Below are 21,488 nucleotides of genomic sequence, written 5' to 3'. Positions count from 1 at the left end.
ATGAAAGCTCTATGTATTTCTATGCAGCTGTCAAACTCAGTCCGGGAGAGCCGGCAGCCAGTCCTTGCACTATATTCCGATCTCAGTCCGCTTTATACAACAGTCAGAAGGATGATGATTGAGAAGGGGGTTCTCTGGGAAGTGGAAAACCCCTTTAAGAAACCTTCATCAGCTTATTTATATTTTTTTTTTTCATAAACTGATGAAACTCTTGACAGTAAAAACCAACATGGACCAAACTTTGATAAAAGTCTGTAAAAAAAAAATACTGATGAAACACGGACTGTAATATAAGAAAATCACCGACGTCTGAATGATCTCTAAAAACTTAGACTAGTCAGTCCAAAGATGCGCCAAGTTTAATATCTAAAGCATTAGCCACGGTGGTAAATTTGGCACATTCTAAGACAGTCTAGCTCCTATTACACATGATTCCTAAATCTGCCCCTATGTGTCACACTCGTCCTTTTTGCATTTGCTATTTTAATTATTATTAATCGCTTCTTCCCCTTTTTTTTGCAGTGATCTCATTTCCTGTTTACAGCTATGATCTACTCTGCAGCTCCAGTAAAATAGGAGGATGGAAAAACCCCAAAAGCAACAATGTAGCAGATCCGACAAATAAACACAAACACTGATTGATAAACATTGCACAAATGTAACAGTTTGGAGTGAAGCTGCAGTCACATCTCAGCTCTAAAGCCCAGGAAGGAGGCCAGAAATGACATTTGTATCAATTTATTATCCATTTTTCCCAGGCAGCTTTTTTTTTTCCCTTTCCATGGCTAATTCCTTATCCATAACAGGATGGAGGAGGGGAGGCTGGGAGCAGATGTCTTGGGAAGGGCAGGCGCAGCCTCTTGTGCGCAGACTCCCAGCGCAGCGGATGATGCCACATCTCCTAGACACATTGCAATGCCAGCACAGGCCAAGGATGCCAGGGCGATGGCACAGGAGGCACGCAATGCAAATCTCACAGTCTAAGCAGCGTCTATGGAGCCCAAAAACACTGGGAAAACTCTCATTTTTCACCTCCAAAAATATTTTCAACATCAATCGGCTGCTGCGTCAACAGCAAGATGATGTTAACCCTTACACTGCTTGCACTAGATATTCCGAGATACCGGCAAACGTACATTTCAGTCATTAGACTCATACATAGGCACAATCCATTAAGGATTGTGGTGAAGGGCACAGGGTCGCGGAAAATTAGATCAGTGTCCTGAGACGACGGATTATACCGATTGGCATGCTTGTATTTTACAGCGCTTCTATCCGGGCGGGAGCATTCGGCAGCATGGTTGGCGATAATGATGCTGGCACACCATGCGGCACAATACCAGTGTATGCCATGTGGATGGCAGCATAGGGATCAGCATGAAACGAGCCCAGTTCTAGGCAGTGATAGAGACGTCCTCAGGGCAAAGTGTGATACAGCACATACCGTCACGCATAGATCCCAGTGCCTGGGGGTGCATGGAGTAGTCACTGCTGCACAGTGTGGGGTCCCATGTTAGGCCCGCCATCTAGAATGACAGTGATTCCAATGTGTGATTTGGGTATCACTGCAATCTGGTCCAGTGATAGTGGGGGCTACAGCGCAGTGATGGCAGTGCAGGCCTGCAGTGCAGTTTACCGACAGGCCATGCGCAGATTTGCATTGGAGGCTCTATGACAAATTCCATGAATGAGTGAGTGACAGCAGTGCAGCTCTGCAGTGTCAGCGCAGTATCTAGAAATGTACCAGCTCTAAACATTTTTTAGAATTATCTGTTATTAATATTGTGGAATTAAACATTGCTAAATATTGCTGATTTATGAAGGAGTCAGAAGATGGGCTAAATGGACTGCACAGCCCGGGTACAGTGGCAGCGATGGGTGTCTGCAGTGGTAGTGCAGTAGCCATGGTGTGGGTACGCCACGCACTTCAGTGAGAGCAGTGTGGATCTGCAGTGATAGTACAGTGACTAAACAGTGGGTATGCATTCTAGTGAAGGGAAGGCAGTGTGAGCCTGTAATGAGGCATGAGTATGCAGTGTAGACACAGTCCTGTGAGTATATAGTGCAGTGACAACAGCATAGGTCTGTAGTGAAAAGTATGCAGTGTAATGACCACAGTATGGGTCTGTAGTGGCAGTGCAGTGACAAAAGCTTGGGTAAACATTGTAGTGTATTCGTTAATCTGCAATGCAGTGACAGCAGTATGAGAATGAACTGTAGTGAACTGACAGCAGCGTGGGTATGCAGTATAGTGCAATGGCAGCAGTGTTTGTCAGTAATACAGTGACAGCTGCAATGGTCGGTAGTGCGGCGACAGCAGCATGGGTAGGCAGTTAGTGCAGCGACAGCAGTGTGGGTATGCAGCGACAGCAGCGTGGGTATGCAGCGCAGTGACAGCAGCGTGGGTATGCAGCGACAGCAGCGTGGGTATGCAGCGCAGTGACAGCAGCGTGGCTATGCAGCGCAGTGACAGCAGCGTGGGTATGCATTGCAGTGCAGTGACAGCAGCGTGGGTATGCACTGCAGTGCAGTGACAGCAGCGTGGGTATGCACTGCAGTGCAGTGACAGCAGTGTGGGTAGGCAGCGCAGTGACAGCAGTGTGGGTAGGCAGCGCAGTGACAGCAGTGTGGGTAGGCAGCGCAGTGACAGCAGTGTGGGTAGGCAGCGCAGTGACAGCAGTGTGGGTAGGCAGCGCAGTGACAGCAGTGTGGGTAGGCAGCGCAGTGACAGCAGTGTGGGTAGGCAGCGCAGTGACAGCAGTGTGGGTAGGCAGCGCAGTGACAGCAGTGTGGGTAGGCAGCGCAGTGACAGCAGTGTGGGTAGGCAGCGCAGTGACAGCAGTGTGGGTAGGCAGCGCAGTGACAGCAGTGTGGGTAGGCAGCGCAGTGACAGCAGTGTGGGTAGGCAGCGCAGTGACAGCAGTGTGGGTAGGCAGCGCAGTGACAGCAGTGTGGGTAGGCAGCGCAGTGACAGCAGTGTGGGTAGGCAGCGCAGTGACAGCAGTGTGGGTAGGCAGCGCAGTGACAGCAGTGTGGGTAGGCAGCGCAGTGACAGCAGTGTGGGTAGGCAGCGCAGTGACAGCAGTGTGGGTAGGCAGCGCAGTGACAGCAGTGTGGGTAGGCAGCGCAGTGACAGCAGTGTGGGTAGGCAGCGCAGTGACAGCAGTGTGGGTAGGCAGCGCAGTGACAGCAGTGTGGGTAGGCAGCGCAGTGACAGCAGTGTGGGTAGGCAGCGCAGTGACAGCAGTGTGGGTAGGCAGCGCAGTGACAGCAGTGTGGGTAGGCAGCGCAGTGACAGCAGTGTGGGTAGGCAGCGCAGTGACAGCAGTGTGGGTAGGCAGCGCAGTGACAGCAGTGTGGGTAGGCAGCGCAGTGACAGCAGTGTGGGTAGGCAGCGCAGTGACAGCAGTGTGGGTAGGCAGCGCAGTGACAGCAGTGTGGGTAGGCAGCGCAGTGACAGCAGTGTGGGTAGGCAGCGCAGTGACAGCAGTGTGGGTAGGCAGCGCAGTGACAGCAGTGTGGGTAGGCAGCGCAGTGACAGCAGTGTGGGTAGGCAGCGCAGTGACAGCAGTGTGGGTAGGCAGCGCAGTGACAGCAGTGTGGGTAGGCAGCGCAGTGACAGCAGTGTGGGTAGGCAGCGCAGTGACAGCAGTGTGGGTAGGCAGCGCAGTGACAGCAGTGTGGGTAGGCAGCGCAGTGACAGCAGTGTGGGTAGGCAGCGCAGTGACAGCAGTGTGGGTAGGCAGCGCAGTGACAGCAGTGTGGGTAGGCAGCGCAGTGACAGCAGTGTGGGTAGGCAGCGCAGTGACAGCAGTGTGGGTAGGCAGCGCAGTGACAGCAGTGTGGGTAGGCAGCGCAGTGACAGCAGTGTGGGTAGGCAGCGCAGTGACAGCAGTGTGGGTAGGCAGCGCAGTGACAGCAGTGTGGGTAGGCAGCGCAGTGACAGCAGTGTGGGTAGGCAGCGCAGTGACAGCAGTGTGGGTAGGCAGCGCAGTGACAGCAGTGTGGGTAGGCAGTGCAGCGATAGCAGTATACACACAGTGCAGTCCCAGCTGCAGAAGTGTCGGTCTGTAGTGCTGTGACAGCAGTGTGTTCAGTCCCAGCACCAGTCTCAGTCCCAGCACCGGTCCCAGCACCAGTCCCAGTATCAGCACCAGTCCCAGCACCAGTCTTGGTCCCAGCACCAGTACCAGCCTCAGTCCCAGCAGCACCAGTCCCAGTATCAGCACCAGTCTTTCAGTCTCAGTCCCAGCAGCACCAGTCCCAGAACCAGTCCCAGCACCATTCCAAGTACCAGTCCAAGCACCAGTCTCTCAGTACCAGCCTCCAGTCCCAGTCTCAGTCCCAGCAGCACCAGTCCCGGCACCCACCTCCTTGAGCTGCTCCAGCTCCTGCCGCACGGTCTCGTACTCCAGCTCCAGCTCGTCATACTGCTGCTTCAGCTGCTGCTTCTCGTCCAGCACCACCAGCCCGTACTCGGCCGCCTGGATCTTCTCCCGGGTGGTCTCTCCCAGCTCCCTGAACAGCCGCCTGGTCTCTGCCCGCAGCCAGTCGGAGCCGGACTGCATCACCAGCTTGTCATACTCGTCCTCCTCCATGAGGAGCGCCATTCCCGGGAGGGGTGCAGGGCTCACGTCTGTCATCAATAATGTCGGGGTCCTCTCCCTGCACCCCGGCTCCTACCCCCGGATCAGCCGCCGCATCCTGCGCCCGGCGCTCGCCGCAGACACTGGCAGGAATGCAGCCGAGCCCTGACGACTGCGAGTACGAAGCGGGGAGCGTCTGACAACGCCGGCCAAGAAAGCGCCGCGAAGGTGAAAACGTCAGTAAGGAGGCACGGGCTGGACCGCGCTGCAGGGAAGGACACTTGGTAGACGTTCCCTAAGTGTCTGCTAAGGGCAAGACGCATGCGCAGTAGCGGCACGGCGCTGGAGGGCGGCCACGACTGAGGGCAAGGCACATGTGGGAGATCAAAGCCGGAGGAAGCGGTGATGTTTATCTCTCCCTGCTGAGATCTGGGGAGACCTCCGACCTGTACACAATGCTGACAATAGGAGCCATTGCTGTGCCCAGTCCCATCACTAAATGCAGTAGATCAAGGTCATTCCTTCCAGGAACCTTCACCTACTCCCATTGTTTGTATCATTTAACACTTTAAATAGCAAAATCCACATTTTTCTGGTGTCCTGAATGATTTTAAGCTGTAATATTGATTGTCCAGAGCACCGATATTTACACCCGCGACAATCAGCAGCGATTTATCGGTTAGCGCTGCACCGGGTCGTGTGACACAATGGTCGAGCGACCAAGGAAGCCATGGAGTCATAGCTGTTAATAACTCACACCATTATAAAGCTATCTGGCTGCAAGTTCTGTCCCAAATGTGGCCCTTACGACCTGAACTGACAGCATTATTAGTGCCGGGACTAGCACTTACAATACAGAAGCGTTTATGGTCATGTTGATTGTCATTAGCCACTAATCTATTAAAAAGGATTTCCCAAAATTACAAGTGGATCGCCCCCAGACACAGGGCCACGAGTTCTCGGTACCGGGCCTCTCTGGTTCGGTTCTGAGGCTCACGGTGGCTAGACCCGGTCCGCGACCCTGCTAAGGGGCGTCCAATAAAAGTGATACAGTCTGTCAGGGGTTTGTGATGCCACCTGTGGTTTTCGGTCAGGGTGACCGACGCTGCTGTGTGGTCCACTGGGGTGATGTGATGGCAGCTAGACGGTATACCTTCCAACAGGTGAAGTGAGTCCCCAGGGCTTCCCAGTAATGTAGATGGTGATGGTATGAGGTGCAGTCAATAATGAGGACACAAGGTTGCAGTCTCTTTACCTCTTTACTGAAGACTTCAGGATCCTCAATCCAGAGCACGTTCAACCGGGCTGTCTGAGACCGGCCGGTCCGATGGGCACTTCCAGAGTTTCCCTCGCAGATGGAAATCGTTGTCTACCACTAGCGCCTGTGTGTTGTAGTCCTACCCTGCTGAGCATTCGGAATAGTCCTCACAACTGCTGTTCTCGGTCATTCTTTCTAATTCTCTCTCTTTAGTTCCAGATGTTACTAGTTTCTTGTCCCCCAGTATATTTTGGCTAGGACGCACCCGTATGACGGGAAGGCCTGGAGCTCTTCCGGGACCCTAGAGACGCCCCTCTCCCACTGTTGCCCCCTATGTCTTCTTACGAAATTTAAGGTAGACAGCCAACCTATAATTAACTGTCCTGCGGAGTTTGAAATAAGGCATAGAGTCAGTTACTTCCTCGGTGTTCCGGCCACCGGCTACGCGCCTCAGTAGGATGTTGCCGTTCTCCGGGCATGACTCTTACTGGCTCTCTTTTGTGCTTGATCTCGTTTACACTGTTCCACAATATCCTTCCCTTCTTGTCTCTCTCTTAGGATACCGCCGCAGGGTGTGCAGGCGCAGTTCTGTTACGTTCTGTTCTGTTCGCTAGGCACCTGCCAGGTTCCCACCGTTGACAGGGACCCCCCTGTGTCTTCTCCCTGCAACACCCCCTGCCACGGGATGTTGCCTGAATCCAACCCAGTCAGCTTCTGACTAACTTCCTCCCCAGCCCCTAGTTTTACCAGTGTGAGGAGTGGCCCAATAAATAAAGCCTTTTGCTCCCCCTAGTGGCCGGAGTGTGAAGTGTAATGTGTGCTGGTGATACCTGGTCAGTAGAATTCCTTAGTGCCATCAGACGTACCATCACTCCCCTTAGTGGCAGAGTGTCATACTGCAACAACCAGGTCTCTGGGGCGCTGCACAAGCTCTACTCGATCCTGAGAACGGGAGTCCAGGACCCAAAAAATGGAGCTCTGCACAGTATGCTGGACCTTCCCTCCATTCATTGTCTATGGGACCCCCATTACTAGCACTCGACTGTCCCATAGACGATGAATGGAGCTGCGGTCAAGTACGCTCAGCCCTACAGATCCAACCCCAGGAGATCAGCACCTTCTCTCCTATCAGATTACTTGTTCTTTAGGGACATCTGTGATGTATGGAGGGAGCAATAGACAAGAAATCTTTTGACCCGAGAGCTCGTGCACATTGCCGCATTGTCAATCCCAGTGCGATCTGACAAAACACCGGATCGCACTCGGACCAGTGTTAAGTCTATGGGGCCGTGCACATGTCAGATATTTTTCCAGATCTAGGAGAAAAAAAATCGCAGAATGTCCGAGTTTAATCAGAAATTCAGATCGCACACTTGCATGGAAGACAATGGGGAAACATCAGACTGCACTCGGATCACATCTGAGTGCAGCCCAATTTCTATGTCCTAATAGAACAAAGACTTTTTTTTTGAGAAAATCTGATCTCAGCGATTGTACAGTGTGCACTGTTACATAGGGGCCCACTGTGGCCCCGTGTATGTTTTGGAGCAAAATACATTCACTGATAATGGCTTTTAATAATGCTCCAATCTGCTCTATTCACAATACTAGCGCGAAAGTCAGAAATTAGCTTTACGGAATAATGAAACTTTCTTTTTTTATACAGAATTTTGCTCAGTATGGAAAGTTATAAAACTTAGCAAATGACTTTATTCGGGGATTTGTCTTCATTCATGTAAAAAAAAAGCTGCATGTAAGCGGCTCCAAGCCCTGGCTTTTCCCCAGTCTATTCACCCACCTTCAGTTGCCCTGATATCATGTGGAGTCCAGATGATGACAGTGATGGGTCGGCGCCTGTCTCCTCCTCCGAGTGTCCCATTTATCAGAACTATCTCCTGCTGCAGCTTATTCCCAGAGTAGTGATGAGTGAACATGCTGGGATAAGGTGTTATCTGAGCATGCTCGGGTCCTAACAGAGTGTCTTCAGCGTGCTCGAATTCTATGCACTGAATGGCGGAACAAAGTAGTTCTGTACATTGCTCAGTGTTTGTATCGGATCCAAATTGATCTTCCAAGTGAATCCTATTATTTGTTGTGAGTGGTGACCCACCATTGTGATTTATCCGTGTCTTAAAGGGAACCTGTCACATTGTGCACACTGTCCTATCTGTGGACAGCACGATATAGAGAAGCTGAGCAGAATGTTACAAAATATTCATTATAACTTGTATTTTATTCATTGAAATCCCTGGAGTTTGAATGCATAAGAGTCCAGTGGGCGGTCCTGCTTAGTGACTGACAGCTATCTCTGCATGCACAGTATAGGGGCGACAGTCAGTCACTAGTAGCACCGCCCACTGGACTCTTACACATTCAAACACGTGGATTTCAATGAAGAAAGTGTAAGTTATAGTGACAGTTTTTCACAAAGATGTCTATGATTGTGATCAGCTCTATAACATCCCACCTGCCGATCAGACTGGTTACTTTTAAGACTTTTTGTAAAAATCCTTGTTCCTGTTTATTGGCAGAACATAATCTTCTAGGAATTGGAGGTCACCTGAAAATGTTTGCTTTGCTGTTACTTTGTTATCAAATTTGTACAAAACAGAGGGGGCTTGAAACATGTCAAGGCAACCAGCTGCCATTAGATAATAATCAGCCTAAAGGCAGCAATAGTGGAAGCCACAAATGAGGAGCTATGACCACCCCGAGGGCACAGGAGGGTACAATTACCAGACTCCATAGACCATGCAACACGTTTACACTTGCAGATTGCTAGAATCACACGACCCTGCACCTCCTGCTCTTATTATATATCTTCCTTTACATTCATCAGAAACTAATCTATTGTTTAAAGAAAACTTTTTACTGGGTTTTTTTAGTTAACCTGAGCACATTCAACAATTGGTGCTGCTCTACTGATATGGGAACTGTCACGATTCCCCTGACCGCTGTCACCAAGTGGTCAGGATTCACACCGTGACCGTTACCCCTACGTCACGGATTGAGGTGACTTTAGGTCAACAGACGGCTATCACATGTGCAGGGGGGCTTATCTTAGTTATCCCTCCACTCCACGATGTGATGAAAAACCACACACAAGGCTATTGACCTCTTAGTTTACAGCAGGGGCTTATTTTAGGTACCCCACTGCTTTTCTATATACCATGAACTGCAGGGATTTATGTATATCCCGCTTACAGTTCCACTTAACACTTGCAGCTCTCTGGCGCCCCCCTTACTCTCAGGTCAGCTTAGGTACTGCACCTAGGGTAATTAGTCGCCAGACAGGCTGCCTGCTATGTACTGGCTATTGGGCACGCTGCAGCGACGCGATAACTACTCCCACTCAGGTAGGAACAATAATTATCAACGCCGCAGTCGCTACAGCATCACTCAACAGTCAGCACACGGTATCGCCGCCACCAGCTTCGATTAAACGAGTCCGAAGCTAACCCAACACAACAGTAACAGTAGCGTATTTCCCTTCAGAAGACTTAGGGTATGGTTTAGAACAGGAGAACGAACTAATATTAAATATTATATTCCATAAAAATTAGGCAGTGCTTTATCAAAAATATTTTATAAAGATGTTACAAATGAGACAATTGCAAATATGTACAAGGGTAATTATAACATAAAGGGAATAAATGAGAAAAAGTAACACTCACATGTTCAAAGCATGACAGGCAACCAGGCTAGGGCAGTTTTCCACACGTCCCAGCTCATGGGATATACTCAGCTCTTCCAGGAAAATAGGACAAGAAGGAAGCTGGGGATGTGTGCAGACAGTTATAGCTTAAGCCGGTAACATCCAAGAAAGGGGTTGGATCACCTCGTCCCTCCTACCTCTTCAGTTAACTCATTTTTTCTAATCTATATCTAATTTCGATAACTCCGCTACAAAACATGTTATAGTCCTAACAAATCCATCATTCATCTCGGAATAACGTGAGCATTCTAATGAGATCAAATATGTCCTATCTGGGATACATATTTACAGAGAAATCCCTACTTCTTTACCAGATGGAGTTAGAAGCCCGTGTTTCGCGGGATGGGTAGATACACCGAGTGAGAATAAGAATATATATTTTCGTATTTCTAGCTTACATCGTTTGCCTAATATCTAACAAAAACTAAACAAAGAATCTTTCATGGATCCTCGAAGTTTCTACTTCACTTATAGCTGAACAAGAGCTTACACAGGAAATGCCGGTCGTAAATACCTTTGGCTCTCCTAACCCCCACACTCTCTGAGAAGGAAAGCCAGGAATTTGCAGCTACAAACTGTTGCAGTATCACTCCAAGAAGGGGGGCTTAGCCCACGCAATCTAGCAAGAGAACTACTTATGATATTTCATACCATATCGTGACAGGAACAGTTTTTGGTTTTGTTCTGTACCCCTCTTTTCCTAAGTTATTATTGCTGGTAATAAAGAGCACCCAGTATGTACATTTTATTTCAATACCACAGAACTTCTCTTCTGGAGTTTGCTATTTCTCTTCTATGATGCTGGCCAATCAAAACATGGCTGCATCAGAGAGGTGAAAAAGAAAACACCCACAGAGACCGTCACAGCAGCAGCCGAGCTCAGCGTGTTTTCACTCCACAGTTGGCATATCCCTTCCTGTAACTGGAATGCCGGAGCACAAGAGAACAGCGGTGCTGGAACACCAAAGTACAGGAGAGCAGCAGTTCTGGAACACCAGAGCACAGGAGAGCAGCAGTGCTGGAACACCAGAGCACAGGAGAGCAGCGGTTCTGGAACACCAGAGCACAGGAGAGCAGCGGTTCTGGAACACCAGAGCACAGGAGAGCAGCGATGCTGGAACACCAGAGCACAGGAGAGCAGCAGTGCTGGAATACCAGAGCACAGGAGAGCAGCGGTGCTGGAACACCAGAGCACAGGAGAGCAGCAGTGCTGGAGCACCAGAGCACAGGAGAGCAGCGGTGCTGGAACACCAGAGCACAGGAGAGCAGCGGTGCTGGAACACCAGAGCACAGGAGAGCAGCGGTGCTGGAACACCAGAGCACAGGACAGCAGCAGTGCTGGAGCACCAGAGCACAGGAGAGCAGCGGTGCTGGAACACCAGAGCACAGGAACGCAGCGGTGCTGGAACACTAGAGCACAGGAGAGCAGCAGTGGTGGAACACCAGAGCACAGGAGAGCAGCAGTGCTGGAATACTAAAGCACAGGAGAGCATCAGTGCTGAAAGCACCAGAGGTCAGGAGAGCAGCAGTGCTGGAACACTAGAGCACAAGAGAGCAGCAGTGCTGGAACACCAGAGGTCAGGAGAGCAGCAGTGTTGAAACACCAGAGCTCAGGAGAGCAGCAGTGCTGGGACACCAGAGCACAAGAGAGCAGCAGTGCTGGAACACCAGAGGTCAGGAGAGCAGCAGTGCCGAACACCAGAGGTCAGGAGAGCAGCACTGCTGGAACACCAGAGCTCAGGAGAGCAGTAGTGCTGGGACACCAGAGCAGAAGAGAGCAGCAGTGCTGGAACACCAGAGGTCAGGAGAGCAGCAGTGTTGGAACACCAGAGGTCAGGAGAGCAGCAGTGCTGGAACACCAGAGCACAGGAGAGCAGCAGTGCTGAAACACTAGAGCACAGGAGAGCAGCAGTGCTGGAACACTTGAGCACAGGAGAGCATCAGTGCTGGAACACAGAGCACAGGAGAGCAGCAGTGCTGGACTACCAGAGGTCAGGAGAGCAGCAGTGCTGGAACACCAGAGGTCAGGAGAGCAGCAGCGCTCAAACACCGGAGGTCAGGAGAGCAGCAGTGCTGGAACTCCAGAGGTCAGGAGAGCAGCAGTGCTGGAACACCAGAGGTCAGGAGAGCAGCAGTGCTGGAACACCAGAGCACAGGAGAGCAGCAGTGCTGGAACACCAGAGGTCAGGAGAGCAGCAGTGCTGGAACACTAGAGCACAGGAGAGCAGCAGTGCTGGAACACTAGAGATCAGGAGAGCAGCAGTGCTGGAACACCAGAGCTCAGGAGAGCAGCAGCACTAGGGAACTGGAACACAGGAAAGCAGCAGCGCTGGAATACTAAAGCACAGGAGAGCAGCAATGTTGGAGCATCACAGCAAAGGAGAGCAGCAGCCATGGAATTTAAGAGCACAGGAGAACTGCAGTGCTCGGGAGCTGGAGCACAAGAGAGCAGCAATTCTGGAGCACAAGGGGATGTATCCTGTATGTAAAGTGAACTGACTTGTGCGGCAATGCTTTCAACATATGAGCATCCTTCATGTTGTTTTTGGAAGAATCTTGAACAGTCCCTTTAAAAACTTAGGGAAATCTGTAGGACGAGCTGCAATGCTAACTTAGCTTTCAAATGGCTTCTAAAAACAGAAGACTGGTGAAGGCTGCTCATAGCTGAAACGCATTGTGTTTTATATGTTATTTTTAGTCCAATAAGTACTCTATGTCAGGGCTGCCACTAGGAATTTCGGGGCCCCATACTGGCAAAATTTTTGGGGCCCCCCTTGAGACTCCGCCCAGGCTCCACCCCAGCCCTGCCTCCACCCCTCGTACATCCACAGTCCCACTGCCCTATCTTGCAAAAACTCAACTTCTGGACCACATCCTCACCAATCACACATTTACAGTTCCCATCACCACATACATGGCCAGCAGCTTTTGTTTTGGCCAAAAGAATTTTTAATCCACCACCCAGACAAGGTAGACTCTTCTGGCCGGACTCTACTCTACTGTAACTTACTAAACATTTGTTAAAATATCCAATACAATTTAGGTATATTTTTATTTATTTTTAAATTTTTAAATGACCAATAATATCACAATCAAGGAAAAATACCGCCACATCATGATCAGACACCATATTACTACCACATAGTGACCTATAATATCACATACAAGAAACAAATACCGCCACACCATGTCCAGATCACATATTACCACCACACAATAATACTACATACAAGGGACAACTACCACCACACCATGACCAGACCACATATTACCACCACAGTGACCAAATAATACACATACAAGGGACAGATACCTCCACACCTTGGCCGGACAACATATTACCACTGCATAGTGACTGAATACTGCAATACTGATCATTAATAAAAAAAAAAACACACAATACTGTCACCATAAGTGCCATTATACACAGGAGATATGTACTTAATATGCAGTGTCTGTGTAGAGATAACACACTAACTCACCAGTGACGTCTCTTGGTGAAGTCCTTCAGCCTCGCTTTCCATCTTCATCCAGCACAGACCGCCATCACTTCTTCCAGCCAGGGCTCGTCTCTGCAGGAAATAACATAGTTATCTAGAGCTCCGCTGGCAGAACACATTGCTTAATTTTTTCCCGACTTCTATACTACACCAGATGAAGAAAAAAAGGTGACCTAGTGTCGCTCTGCACAGTAACAGGACCGCCCCCCCATTTAAAACAGTATCCTCAAAAAATAAAATAAATACATCACTGCAGTAATAATATCCCTTAATTAGCCCCTATGGTAATAATATCCGCATCCTGGCCCCATTTATCTCATTCCTGGCTCCAGCCATATGTTCTCCCATCCTGCCCTCATGAGTATCCATTTTGCCCCCATATGATCTCCCCATCCTGCCCCATTTGTCCCATGATCCTGACCCATCTGTCCCATTATCCTGCCGCCCCATCTGTCTCCATCGTATCCATCCTGCCCCGTGATCCTGCACCATGATCCTGATCCGTCTGTCTCCATCCTGCCCCATCTGTCTCACATCCTGCCCCCTGTGTCTCATATTCTTCCCCATCTCACATTCTGCCCCCGTGTCTCGCATTCTGCCCCGTGTCTCACATTCTGCCCCTGTCTTACATCCTGCCCCTGTGTCTCGCATCCTGCCCTTCTGTCTCACATCCTGCCCACCTGTCTCACATCCTGACCCGTGTTTCACATTCTGCCCCCTGTGTCTCACATTCTGCCCCCATGTCTCACATCTTGCCCCGTCTCACATCCTGCCCCCGTCTCACATCCTGCCCCGGTGTCTCACATCCTGCCCCCTGTGTCACATCTTGCCCCGTGTCACATCCTGCCCCGTCTCACATCCTGCCCCGTGTCTCACATCCTGCCCCGGTGTCTCACATTCTGCCCCCTGTGTCACATCTTGCCCCGTCTCACATCCTGCCCCCGTCTCACATCCTGCCCCGTGTCTCACATCCTGCCCCGGTGTCTCACATTCTGCCCCCTGTGTCACATTCTGCCCCCTGTGTCACAAATTCTGCCCCTGTGTCTCACATCCTGCCCCGTCACAAATTCTGCCCGTGTCTCACATCCTGCCACGTGTCACACATTCTGCCCCCCTGTGTAGTTTCCATACCTGCGCCCTGTGTCTCACATTCTGCCCCGTGTCACACATTCTGTCCCCCTGTGTTGTTTTCATTCCTGCCCCCTCTTGTTTTCATTCTCGCCCCCTGTGGTGTTTCCTTTCCTGCCCCCTATGGTGTTTTCATTCCTGCCCACTGTGGTGTCTTCATTCCTGCCCCCAGTGTTTCCATTCCTGCCTCCAGTGTTTCCATTCCTGCCCCCAGTGTTTCCATTCCTGCCCCCTGTGGTGTTTTCATTCCTGCCCCCAGTGTTTCCATTCATGCCCCCTGTGGTGTTTCAATTCCTGCCCCCAGTGTTTCCATTCCTTCCCCCTGTGGTGTTTTCATTCCTGCCCCCTTGATTTCATTCCTGCCCCCAGTGTTTCCATTCATGCCCCCTGTGGTGTTTTCATTCCTGCCCCCTTGATTTCATTCCTGCCCCCTGTGTTTCCATTCCTGCCCCCAGTGTTTCCATTCCTGCCCCCAGTGTTTTCATTCCTGCCCCCTGTGGTGTTTCCATTCCTGCCCCCTTGATTTTATTCCTGCCCCCATTGTTTCCATTCCTGCCCCCAGTGTTTCCATTCCTGCCCCCAGTGTTTCCATTCCTGCCCCCAGTGTTTTCATTCCTGCCCCCAGTGTTTCCATTCCTGCCCCCTGTGGTGTTTCAATTCCTGCCCCCAGTGTTTTCATTCCTGCCCCCTGTGGTGTTTCCATTCCTTCCCCCAGTGTTTCCATTCCTGCCCCCTTGATTTTATTCCTGCCCCCATTGTTTCCATTCCTGCCCCCAGTGTTTCCATTCCTGCCCCCAGTGTTTCCATTCCTGCCCCCAGTGTTTTCATTCCTGCCCCCAGTGTTTCCATTCCTGCCCCCTGTGGTGTTTCAATTCCTGCCCCCAGTGTTTCCATTCATGCCCCCTGTGGTGTTTCCATTCCTTCCCCCAGTGTTTCCATTCCTGCCCCCCTGATTTATTTCCTGCCCCCCGTGTTCTTTTCTTTCCTGCCCCTGTGTCCCCCATCCTTCCCTCCTGTCTTTATCATGCCCCGGGCTTGCCGCATTCAGTAAAACAAAAAAAAAAAAACACCTTACCTGGCCGCTGTCCAGCGCCGACATCTGTTATGTTTGCTAATGACAGGTGTTATGAAGGCAATCCAGAAACACAGTGTGCTTAGCGATCAGAGCGCACACAGTGATCTGACAAATACCCAATAATACAAGAACGAGCTCTGAGACGTGGAAACTCTGTAGACTGCACACCTAATCCTATCCTAAACACAACTAAAAGCGGCTGTGGATTGCGCCTAACAACTACCTAGGCAACTCGGCACAGCCTAAGAAACTAGCTAGCCTGAAGATAGAAAAATAGGCCTGACTTGCCCCAGAGAAATTCCCCAAAGGAAAAGGCAGCCCCCCACATATAAAGACTGTGAGTAAGATGAAAAGACAAAACGTAGGGATGAAATAGATTCAGCAAAGTGGGGCCCGATATTCTAGGACAGAGCGAGGACAGTAAAGCGAACTTTGCAGTCTACAAAAAACCCTAAAGCAAAACCACGCAAAGGGGGCAAAAAAAAACCACCGTGCCGAACTAACGGCACGGCGGTACACCCTTTGCGTCTCAGAGCTTCCAGCAAAACAAAAGACAAGCTGGACAGAAAAAAAGCAACAAAAAAACAAAAAGCACTTAGCTATACAGAGCAGCAGGTCACAGGAACAATCAGGAGAAGCTCAAATCCAACACTGAAACATTGACAAGGAGCAAGGATAGCAGCATCAGGCGGAGTTAAGTAATGAAGCAGTTAACAACCTCACCAGAACACCTGAGGGAGGAAGCTCAGAAGCTGCAGTACCACTTGTGACCACAGGAGTGAATTCAGCCACAGAATTCACAACAGTACCCCCCCCTTGAGGAGGGGTCACCGAACCCTCACCAGAGCCCCCAGGCCGACCAGGATGAGCCGCATGAAAGGCACGAACAAGATCGGAAGCATGAACATCAGAGGCAAAAACCCAGGAATTATCTTCCTGAGCATAACCCTTCCATTTAACCAGATACTGGAGTTTCCGTCTAGAAACACGAGAATCCAAAATCTTCTCCACAATATACTCCAATTCCCCCTCCACCAAAACCGGGGCAGGAGGCTCAACAGATGGAACCATAGGTGCCACGTATCTCCGCAACAACGACCTATGGAATACATTATGTATGGAAAAGGAGTCTGGGAGGGTCAAACGAAAAGACACAGGATTGAGAACCTCAGAAATCCTATACGGACCAATAAAACGAGGTTTAAATTTAGGAGAGGAAACCTTCATAGGAATATGACGAGAAGATAACCAAACCAGATCCCCAACACGAAGTCGGGGACCCACACGGCGTCTGCGATTAGCGAAAAGTTGAGCTTTCTCCTGGGACAAGATCAAATTGTCCACTACCTGAGTCCAGATCTGCTGCAACCTATCCACCACAGAATCCACACCAGGACAGTCCGAAGACTCAACCTGTCCTGAAGAGAAACGAGGATGGAACCCAGAATTGCAAAAAAATGGAGAAACCAAGGTAGCCGAGCTGGCCCGATTATTAAGGGCGAACTCAGCCAACGGCAAAAAGGACACCCAATCATCCTGGTCTGCAGAAACAAAACATCTCAGATATGTTTCCAAGGTCTGATTGGTTCGTTCGGTCTGGCCATTAGTCTGAGGATGGAAAGCCGAGGAAAAGGATAGGTCAATGCCCATCCTACCACAAAAGGCTCGCCAAAACCTTGAAACAAACTGGGAACCTCTGTCAGAAACAATATTCTCAGGAATGCCATGCAACCGAACCACATGCTGAAAGAACAAAGGTACCAAATCAGAGGAGGAAGGCAATTTAGCCAAGGGCACCAGATGGACCATTTTAGAAAAGCGATCACAGACCACCCAAATGACTGACATCTTTTGAGAAACGGGAAGGTCAGAAATGAAATCCATCGAAATATGTGTCCAAGGCCTCTTTGGGACCGGCAAGGGCAAAAGCAACCCACTGGCACGAGAACAGCAGGGCTTAGCCCTAGCACAAATCCCACAGGACTGCACAAAAGTACGTACATCCCGTGACAGAGATGGCCACCAGAAGGATCTAGCCACTAACTCTCTGGTACCAAAGATTCCAGGATGACCAGCCAACACCGAACAATGAAGTTCAGAGATAAGTTTATTAGTCCACCTATCAGGGACGAACAGTTTCTCTGCTGGACAACGATCAGGTTTATTCGCCTGAAATTTTTGCAGCACCCGCCGCAAATCAGGGGAGATGGCAGACACAATGACTCCTTCCTTGAGGATACCCGCTGGCTCAGATAAACCCGGAGAGTCGGGCACAAAACTCCTAGACAGAGCATCCGCCTTCACATTTTTAGAGCCCGGAAGGTACGAAATCACAAAGTCGAAGCGGGCAAAAAATAACGACCAACGGGCCTGTCTAGGATTCAAGCGCTTGGCAGACTCGAGATAAGTCAAGTTCTTATGATCAGTCAATACCACCACGCGATGCTTAGCTCCTTCAAGCCAATGACGCCACTCCTCGAATGCCCACTTCATGGCCAGCAACTCTCGATTGCCCACATCATAATTACGCTCAGCGGGCGAAAACTTCCTGGAAAAGAAAGCACATGGTTTCATCACTGAGCAATCAGAACCTCTCTGTGACAAAACCGCCCCTGCTCCAATCTCAGAAGCATCAACCTCGACCTGGAACGGAAGAGAAACATCTGGCTGACACAACACAGGGGCAGAACAAAAACGACGCTTCAACTCCTGAAAAGCTTCCACAGCAGCAGAAGACCAACTAACCAAATCAGCACCCTTCTTGGTCAAATCGGTCAATGGTTTGGCAATGCTAGAAAAATTACAGATGAAGCGACGATAAAAATTAGCAAAGCCCAGGAACTTTTGCAGACTTTTCAGAGATGTCGGCTGAATCCAATCCTGGATGGCTTGGACCTTAACTGGATCCATCTCGATAGTAGAAGGGGTAAAGATGAACCCCAAAAATGAAACTTTCTGCACACCGAAGAGACACTTTGATCCCTTCACAAACAAAGAGTTAGCACGCAGGACCTGAAAAACCATTCTGACCTGCTTCACATGAGACTCTCAATCATCTGAGAAGATCAAAATGTCATCCAAGTAAACAATCAGGAATTTATCCAGATACTCACGGAAGATGTCATGCATAAAAGACTGAAACACAGATGGAGCATTGGCAAGTCCGAACGGCATCACTAGATACTCAAAATGACCCTCGGGCGTATTGAATGCAGTTTTCCATTCATCTCCTTGCCTGATTCTCACCAAATTATACGCACCACGAAGATCTATCTTAGTGAACCAACTAGCCCCCTTAATCCGAGCAAACAAGTCAGATAACAATGGCAAGGGGTACTGAAATTTAACAGTGATCTTATTAAGAAGGCGGTAATCAATACACGGTCTCAGCGAACCATCCTTCTTGGCTACAAAGAAGAACCCTGCTCCCAGTGGTGATGACGATGGGCGAATATGTCCCTTCTCCAGGGATTCCTTCACATAACTGCGCATAGCGGCGTGTTCGGGCACGGATAAATTAAATAATCGACCTTTAGGGAATTTACTACCAGGAATCAAATTGATAGCACAATCACAATCCCTATGCGGAGGTAGAGCATCGGACTTGGGCTCTTCAAATACATCCTGATAATCAGACAAGAACTCTGGGACCTCAGAAGGGGTGGATGACGAAATCGACAAAAATGGAACATCACCATGTACCCCCTGACAACCCCAGCTGGATACCGACATGGAATTCCAATCCAATACTGGATTATGGGTTTGTAGCCATGGCAACCCCAACACGACCACATCATACAGATTATGCAACACCAGAAAGCGAATAACTTCCTGATGTGCAGGAGCCATGCACATGGTCAGCTGGGCCCAGTATTGAGGTTTATTCTTGGCCAAAGGTGTAGCATCAATTCCTCTCAATGGAATAGGACACCGCAAAGGCTCCAAGAAAAACCCACAACGTTTAGCATAATCCAAATCCATCAGATTCAGGGCAGCGCCCGAATCCACAAACGCCATGACAGAAAACGACGACAAAGAGCATATCAAGGTAATGGACAGAAGGAATTTGGACTGTACAGTACCAATGACGGCAGACCTAGCGGACTGCTTAGTGCGCTTAGGACAATCAGAAATAGCATGAGTGGAATCACCACAGTAGAAACACAGACCATTCAGACGTCTGTATTCCTGCCGTTCAACTCTAGTCATAGTCCTATCGCACTGCATAGGCTCAGGTTTAACCTCAGGCAGTACCGCCAAATGGTGCACAGATTTACGCTCGCGCAAGCGTCGACCGATCTGAATGGCCAAAGACATAGACTCATTCAAACCAGCAGGCATAGGAAATCCCACCATGACATCCTTAAGAGCCTCAGAGAGACCCTTTCTGAACAAAGCTGCCAGCGCAGATTCATTCCACTGAGTGAGTACTGACCATTTCCTAAATTTCTGACAATATACTTCTATATCATCCTGACCCTGGCACAAAGCCAGCAAATTTTTCTCAGCCTGATCCACTGAATTAGGCTCATCGTACAGCAATCCGAGCGCCAGGAAAAACGCATCGACACTACTCAATGCAGGGTCTCCTGGCGCAAGAGAAAATGCCCAGTCTTGAGGGTCGCCGCGCAAAAAAGAAATAATAATCAAAACCTGTTGAATAGGATTACCAGAAGAATGAGGTTTCAAGGCCAGAAATAGCTTACAATTATTTTTGAAACTTAGAAACTTAGTTCTATCTCCAAAAAACAAATCAGGAATAGGAATTCTTGGTTCTAACATAGATTTCTGATCAATAGTATCTTGAATTTTTTGTACATTTATAACGAGATTATCCATTGAAGAGCACAGACCCTGAATATCCATGTCCACACCTGTGTCCAGAATCACCCAAATGTCTAGGGGAAAAAAAAAAAGTGAACACAGAGCAAAAAAAAAAAAAAATGATGTCAGAACTTTTTCTTTTCCTCTATTGAGAATCATTAGTTTGTCTCCTTGTACTGTTATGTTTGCTAATGACAGGTGTTATGAAGGCAATCCAGAAACACAGTGTGCTTAGCGATCAGAGCGCACACAGTGATCTGACAAATACCCAATAATACAAGAACGAGCTCTGAGACGTGGAAACTCTGTAGACTGCACACCTGATCCTATCCTAAACACAACTAAAAGCGGCTGTGGATTGCGCCTAACAACTACCTAGGCAACTCGGCACAGCCTAAGAAACTAGCTAGCCTGAAGATAGAAAAATAGGCCTGACTTGCCCCAGAGAAATTCCCCAAAGGAAAAGGCAGCCCCCCACATATAATGACTGTGAGTAAGATGAAAAGACAAAACGTAGGGATGAAATAGATTCAGCAAAGTGGGGCCCGATATTCTAGGACAGAGCGAGGACAGTAAAGCGAACTTTGCAGTCTACAAAAAACCCTAAAGCAAAACCACGCAAAGGGGGCAAAAAAAAACCACCGTGCCGAACTAACGGCACGGCGGTACACCCTTTGCGTCTCAGAGCTTCCAGCAAAACAAAAGACAAGCTGGACAGAAAAAAAGCAACAAAAAAACAAAAAGCACTTAGCTATACAGAGCAGCAGGTCACAGGAACAATCAGGAGAAGCTCAGATCCAACACTGAAACATTGACAAGGAGCAAGGATAGCAGCATCATGCGGAGTTAAGTAATGAAGCAGTTAACGAGCTCACCAGAACACCTGAGGGAGGAAGCTCAGAAGCTGCAGTACCACTTGTGACCACAGGAGTGAATTCAGCCACAGAATTCACAACAGACATCCATCCCGGGCATTTCAGCGCGGACTCGCCGGCGATGATGAAGACGTCATACGCCGGCGATGTGCGCGCTGACGTCAGCTGCCAGCCTCCGATTGGCTGGCGGCTTTAACTGTTGCCTTGCAGGCCCGGACCGGCCCGCAAGGCAACAGAGGACACTGAACCGGCGTCTCAGATGCAGGTAATACGCCAGTCAGGGCAGTAATGCCCGATGGCGGCCGTGCTCTATGTAGCTGAGCTATGCTCATTTACGGTGGGTATATTACTTTTATAGTTTTTACTACTTCTACGAACCAGCAAGTCCCTAATTCTATTTCCACCACACGTCTATTGTGGAAGCATCGATGTCTGTATTTTCCATGTCTCCAAAACAGAAATACAAAACGTATCTATATCTCTAGATATTTTATATCTATCTATTCATCTATCTCATGTTTACAGTG

At 49.3% G+C, this 21,488-nt stretch overlaps 1 protein-coding gene across 3 annotated transcripts in view; it reads right to left on the bottom strand.

Moving 5' to 3' along the window:
• The window catches only part of BICD2 (BICD cargo adaptor 2), a 117,936-nt gene extending 113,049 nt beyond the window's left edge, over positions 1 to 4,887 (bottom strand). For 2 of the 3 annotated variants that reach the window (XM_069736731.1, XM_069736730.1), the window contains exon 1: positions 4,371 to 4,887. In XM_069736731.1, the coding sequence (XP_069592832.1) occupies positions 4,371 to 4,643 (273 nt within the window). In that variant the 5' untranslated portion in view covers positions 4,644 to 4,887. The remainder of the gene's footprint in view (positions 1 to 4,370) is intronic. The other variant, XM_069736732.1, reaches the window with a different exon arrangement.
• Between the last annotated feature and the right edge of the window lie 16,601 nt (positions 4,888 to 21,488).

Source organism: Ranitomeya imitator, chromosome 8, assembly GCF_032444005.1.
Source record: "Ranitomeya imitator isolate aRanImi1 chromosome 8, aRanImi1.pri, whole genome shotgun sequence".
NCBI lineage: Eukaryota > Metazoa > Chordata > Amphibia > Anura > Dendrobatidae > Ranitomeya > Ranitomeya imitator.
Note: the sequence above shows the minus strand (reverse complement) of the source record. Positions and strands in the feature narration are given on the sequence as shown.